General features: G+C 44.8%; 1 protein-coding gene across 1 annotated transcript in view; it reads left to right on the forward strand.

Moving 5' to 3' along the window:
• LOC144148850 (uncharacterized) overlaps positions 1-6,809 on the forward strand; it is a gene marked incomplete in the record, with an annotated part of 62,703 nt that overhangs the window by 21,491 nt on the left and 34,403 nt on the right. The window contains 4 exon segments of the mRNA XM_077680372.1: positions 599-700; positions 2,606-2,688; positions 3,804-3,897; positions 6,736-6,789. Coding sequence (XP_077536498.1) covers positions 599-700; positions 2,606-2,688; positions 3,804-3,897; positions 6,736-6,789 — 333 coding nt within the window.

Here is a 6,809-nt window from a genome sequence, read left to right on the forward strand (position 1 = left end):
TTGTTTTCCCTTTCACATTCGTGTGTTAAAAACTGTTTCAACAATGGCCAGCGGAGCGTTTTGAAGTGCTCGAATGCTTGTAGCACTGTTACCGACCTGACGCGCCTATTTTATTTACTGGATGATGATGATGATTATTGGTTTTAATCTTGCAAGGCCAACTAACGGGAAATGGCGCCACATTTTAATTACAGGAGTCAACTTGTAACTGTTCGAAAAGAGAGCTGGAAGACACTTTGCTATACCTTTTATAGTTTCTCCCATGCATTGTTAGTCTAAGGGGATGTTAGGAAAAGGCACTATACTTAGATCACTTTTTGGATCCTTGTTTGCGTTGTTCATGAATCATTCGGAAGCTTGTTTGAAATGGCATTCTTCAATCAGCGCTGTGGTGTGCTTGCATAGGCACACTGCAGAGTTTTTCAGGAAGGGGTGAGGCTAGCCGTATCTAAACTTGGCAGGAGGGTGGTAAGTGTGCGTTCGTGTGTGCGTAGTTGAAAAAACAAAAGGTTTACAGAAACCTTGGGGGAAATTTATGTCACCACTTAGAAGTTGTGACGAAGGCTGTTTTCCTCTTGTCCCCCCTCTTTTTGTGTAGGATGCCGTGGCAGGGGAATCGCGACATCATGATCGACCGATTCGACGTGCGGGCCCACTTGGACATGATTCCCGAGTACAAGCCGGCGGCCGAGCCGCCTCCGTGAGTAGTTGTTCTTTCTTCGCTCCCGCCTTTTGAACAGGTGGTGTGGGCTGGCATTCTGGGCGGTGCTATGCAAGCAACTGTTGTACAGCAGTGAAACGCTTTGCTTTCAGGAACCTTTTAATTCGAACCTCAAGGGGAAGCCATCTCAGTTTGAATTAACCCGTTCCATACCGTGAAAAAAAATATATATGAAAAGAAAAAATGTACCAAATTTACCAAAAAATGTTCTTCGCTCAATTTGTAGAGCTATATTTTTTAATTAAACGGCACCATTATTTCGATCAAATAACGTTACTTTATTTCTTTGTGTAAGAAAGATTGCTCGAAGATGGCTTCACCGCATGGCCGCAGTGTCTTGCAAAAAAGCGTCGTCAAGGCTCCGAAATGACCGATGAGCAGTACAGTCGTCATGACGGTGACGATTTTAGTACATAATGTCACGACTATACTTCTCAATGGTAGCGAAAGGGTTAAACGGAGCTTTTTAGGGGTGAAGCACCGTAGGGGCTCAGGCTGTCGGTGTCTCCTGTCGTCAAGCGACAGGAGACGCTGACATCTTTTGCTGTTAAGTTCTCAGGTGATGGTCAAAGAACAAGTGTATGATGGATGAAACCGGTTCGAAATAAGCTAGCATGATAAGCAAAATGCTAAACATGACTAACATGATAAATAAACTAATATATTTCAGGGTAGCTTGACTGCGGCAGCGCGCAAGCGCTTGTTTGGGCGTGGGCAAGGGTAGCTCGTCTTCAGTAGAAGTGGTACAACCCCTGTGGACGAGCTCAGCTAGTCTGTGGTAGGAAGAGGGTTAATGAAAGTTCGAACTAATGAAAGGGAAGAATAATGACAGTGCGCTGTGCAGTTGGGCGTGCCGACAATTTAATACTTTAAAGAACTTCATCGCCCCTTTCTAAAGAAAGTTGAGAGAAGTGTGAAAGTTTTCTAACGACAAAACTGCGTTAAAGGTATGACAAAATCTTCTTTAAAAGTGTGTCCAACCTACGCCGAAAGTGTGTCCAGTCGATTGTCAAACCATCAAAGACCCAAATCACAAATGGAGAACGGACCCATGCGACGATGTTTCGCGCACTAAGTAAATGCGTCAACGAACGATTTAAATGGACCAATACGTGGCGTGGGAATATACGTGTACTATTGTACTCCCGCTTCGTGTTCTCGATGCATGTTGTTTGTTGTACCTAGAGCCGTTCCTTTCTGGCGATTTTCCAGTAATGATTTTGACACAATGGTAGGCCGGTTTCACGCGCGCGCTCTGTGTTCAGTAGCCTTATCGGAGCTTTTCGGTTGACCAACCAGCATATGGGGGCATGCATTATTTTTGGGGGGCAGGATGCCATCGGTCCCACTAAGAAAGCTTTCGCTTTAAAAGACACCGATCGCAGTTGGTTGTTTGCCGTTGAACACAACAGCCAGCTATTTTTGCTCTAACAAGCCAATGTGGCAGAAGGCCTCCTCTTTGCCTTCATGAAAACTGAATAGACTGATGGCATTCACTCTGGTCGTGACTTTCGAGTGGACAGCTGAGATCAGCAGAGCGCTTTTATGCGCCAAGTGGTTGACACTGTCGTCACATTTCTGACGGGCCTGATTTCCAGGGGGACAAGAATATCCTAGCCAGTGGTCGCACCCAGTAACTTTAGGCATCAGCAAATGGGCATTGATAAAACACCATCCAAGTTTCCAGCGTAGTGCTTAGGAGGCCGCAGCAGCAGTAGCGTCTCATCCCCGTTGCAAAATGGAAGGCTTAGCTAAAAGGCCTAGGTGGCGCAAACTGATTTTGGAACTAATTTCAGCATTGCCCTTAGAACTAACTGCCTGCCTTATAGTTCGGGGCATAACATGTTGCTCGTCCGTTATTCTCTTTGTCGAAAAAATCCGCAGGATGACCGATGAGCAGAAGGAGGAAGAGAGGCAGACCAACTACGAGCGCTACCGCACGCTCGTCCAGAATGACTTCCTCGGAGGTGAGCCCGCATCTTCTGCTTTCTTTCTTCCTGCTGTCTTCAAGGGGGCTGGCAGGTTTATGGTGGCTTTGCTGTCTTCAGGGAGAGGGGATTCTCAGTTTTGCCTGTTTCATGCCCATCTCAAAGTGTCCATTTCGAGTGAACCCTGACTGGCTGAAAGCAGGCGGCGCATGTGTGTTGCGGCACAAACAAGCCGTACCAATAATCAGAGGCCTCGCGAGTGAAACTGCGTCATGACTAAAATTGACACGGAGTGGGCGTTGTTTACAAACAAAACTTAGAATTCCACCCCCTGGACAGAATCCTCTGGTTTTATTTGCATCTACTAGTTTTGTAAATGCAAGGAAATGGCAGCTTGTTGTAAAAGACTGCAAATCTGTGAAAGGGCTATAATGCCTCTCTCTCTCTCTCTCTCTCTCTCTCTCTCTCTCTCTCCCTCCACATTTTTTTCCCATCCTTGGCCCCTGGTGGGTAGTAGTACATTATTTGGGCTACTCCTCAACATTTTGTAAGCATGTCATTGAAACGTGGAATAACAGTGACAGCTGCTTTAGCAATCTTCGTTAGTGTACGTGGTACTCTGGGCAGGTGGCAAAGGTAAACAGAATGGCTGAGACTTATACACTGAAGCATCTCTTGGGCAGTTATTTGGAGTAAGTATTGACATGGGAGTATGCGCGCACAGCATGTATGCCAAGGAGGAACAGAATGGTGTGAAGCCACAGGAGCTGAATCTTATGGTTTGTGTAGTGTGTCGGGTCTCTCCTAGATGGCGCCACGGCGACCACCATCATCATCATCATCAGTGTGCAAGCTAGTACACTTTAGGTGCGCTAATAAAGCAAGCTCCCCGCTGGAGCGGGTTGTTGTGCTCCCACTGGAAGCATCGGGTTTGTGCGTTTCTTGGGGTTGTAGGCTCTGCCACGCGGCCACCCACAACAGTTTAGGCTGCTGTTGCACATTTTCTGTGAATGTTCTGTCGGAACGTTTCATCGGTCTTCCAAGGCTGCACATTAATGGCCACTGTATTGTGATTGCTGGTGTGCAGCGCTGCTGGGAACTTGTGAGTTGTCTGGGGTGCTCATCTTTGTCCTCCTACCTCAATTGCTGCACAGTGACGGAGGACAAGTTCCTACATCAGATCTACTTGGAAGAGCGCTACGGTCCCATCGGGAAGCCGGTTGGCACCACCGAAGACGAAAAGAAAAAGTGAGTTCTGTTTTGAGGACTCCTGGGGTTTTATTTATTTGTTTATTATTTAGTTATTCAGAATACTGTCAATCTTGGAAGGGATAATAACAGTAGGGGCATTTCAGTAATTCAGTGTCATTTTAAATGACAAATAAGTTAATTGCAACAATCCCATACAGAATATCGCGCCTAAGGGGCACACTATGTTAGAGGGAACAGTGTACGAGTGATCATATTTCGTTCACTAATTGAACACAACGAACTAACAGTTGCAGGAAATCAACACAGAAACAACAAGAAGAGAACGAAAATTGAAAAAATGTGAACATTTGTCAAACAATACGGTCCCGGTGCATACAGGAAGGGGTCACACACTTGTTCCGGCAAACAAATATTCACCAAGGCGCTCACAAAACTTCTCGAGTGTTGACTGTGCTATCAAGGAATCGTCTATTGCATTCCGTTCTCTTATGGCTCGTGGAAAGGAAGAACAATAGAAGGCACTGTTTCTACAAAAATATTCCTCAATAGTCAACCCGTGTTTGTGTTGTTCTTCCCGTGCGCAATGAAATCTAAGAAATGGTTCGGTATCTATTCTCAGCGTGCGATGTATCAGCTGGTACAAATACTTTAGGCGGTGATACTTTCAATTTCAAGCGTTGCAAGTTTAGCGCAACGAAGCAGAGTGGTTGGGAAGCAGGTGCATGTATATCTGTTAAAAATGAAGCGGATGGCCTTCTGCTGCACTTGCTCTAAACTGATGCTGTTTTTGTTTGTGTGTGTGACCCACACTATCGATAGCTTCATTGAGCAGCAACCCAGAGACCCCAAGTACCTTTCCATCAGATGTTGAACGTTTAACCCTTTCATTTGTCTACTAAGATGCATTTTGTGCATACTAGTAGCTAAAGGAAGTGTAAGCAAAATCATAACCTACCAAGTAAGGGGAATTCGTATGAGGGCTCCTACATTGTTTAAAGCTTGAAAACGTTCTGTTGCCAAAAGTGGTCGCTCTGTTGCCAGAAGTGGTTTGCATTGCTTTTGAGCCACGTTTGATTTTTCATAGCCTAAATGTGGCAAAATTCTTGACATTTTGAAGCACCTTGAACACTGGTAAATTAGGTATGCACACTAAATCGTCATAATGGTTGGGCCCTTCGATTTCATGTACCCAAAATATTGCAGAAATTATTGTTTTAAAAACCAATAACGCTGGTTTATTATTAAGTACAGTCCAGCCCGCTTATAGTGAACGTATCGAGAAACGGAAATGAGTTCATTATATCCGTATTTCGCTATATCTGAACATTAAATGTATGTATGTATACAAATGGTATCGGGAAACGAAAATTTGTTCTTTATAGCCGGGATTTCATTAGAACCGGGTTCACTATAAGGGGGCTATACTGCATGTGCTCTAAATCGCTGTAATTGTTGTGCTGGTGAGAATTTTATGCCACTTTTTGTTTTTGAGCTGGGGTTTTAATTTGTTGCAAATAAGAAAAGCCGGTATTTTAGTGTTACCTGTTCCCCGCACCCTCCCAAAAGAATAGCCCACAAAAGTTCATTCAATATCTGTGCGAAGTTCTACGGCCAGGTCATACTTGGTTGAGGGGACATCGAAATTGTATTTGATGAGCTACAGCACGCTGCAAATGCTGGGGTAGCAAATTTTACTTGCTTTTTTGCACTCTTTCAGCGAGCTTGTGCTACTGCGGTAGCTTATATGTAGATAACGTGTGTAACTTAATGTGAGAATTAGTGTCCTGCAAGATTTGTCAAAAAAAGAAAAAAAGCTGTGGTTCATATAGTCACGTAGTCAGTGGTAGGCTCCACAGCTAGCTGTGTATCGGGATAGTGTTTGGAGATGAGTGCAGTTATCAAGATAACTGAACATCAGTTTTGTCTTTCCTGTAATGATATTGCACTGAGGGGGGAAAAAAATGTTTGTTGGATTATTAACAAGAAAGCCAGCTGGTGCCCTAATGTCCGCTTGCAGTGACCACAAACGGGACTCTGCTGCCGACAGTTTTGTTTTGCTGAATGCATATTATGGAGGTCTTGTCTCTGTGCACTGCATTGTAAGAGGCTTGTATTTGACGTATAGTCTGGCATGGAAGTGCCTCCTTGGTGTCCCATATCTTCAGGCACCTAGGGGTTTTGAGAAAAGTCCAAGAACATGGTTGGTCCACTACTCTTATGCGGAAAGTTCAGAGAGCCTGCGAAAATCGCACTTCTCACTATCTTTCTATTTATTTATTTTTGAAGCGTCGAGAAGTTGTCTGAGCGCTTCAACAACAGTGTCAATCTCTGGTGGCTTGACATTGCTCAATATTGTAGTGTTTCTCACTCTAAGGAGCCACTTTTGCTAGCTGGGGTGGCACGCACCTTGTGAAGAGAGCTATCCACCTGTGACTATTAGTGAAGCCAAACAGGTTTGTATACAGCGAACGTAGAACAGCGCAAATGACAAGGACGAAAGAAGGCAAGCTACACCGCAGCGCTGACTACAAGTGAAAGTTTGCCGTGTGTAACAGCACATCAAAAAGCGCCAAACGTCACGTAATGTGTCTGTGTTGGTTGTTCCTTTTCACAACGTTTATCTAGCTGTATGCGATGGTACTTATGCTGCTGTTGCATGCAGTAATCTTTCGGTTGTAGACGGTGCCGTTGTGTTGTCCTCTTATCTTTCACGCTTGTCATTTCCGCTTTTTTTTTTTTTTTTTTTTTTTTTTGCTCCGTCATGCTTCACAAATTCGCCCAAGATTTTTGTTAGGTTTCGAAGCATGAGCAGCCATGGCTACGTGGATCAATGACACGGGTCACCCTTGCTTGCCCCCATGCTGTGCACGACAGGCTTGCGGAGAAGAAGGCGGCCATTTCGTACGTCTACGAGGACAGCACGCCAGCACCCTCTACATCCTCCAACC

The sequence above is a fragment of the Haemaphysalis longicornis genome, unplaced genomic scaffold (genome assembly GCF_048455015.1).
Source record: "Haemaphysalis longicornis isolate Haplotype H1 unplaced genomic scaffold, Haemaphysalis longicornis Haplotype H1 scaffold_8, whole genome shotgun sequence".
Lineage (NCBI taxonomy): Eukaryota > Metazoa > Arthropoda > Arachnida > Ixodida > Ixodidae > Haemaphysalis > Haemaphysalis longicornis.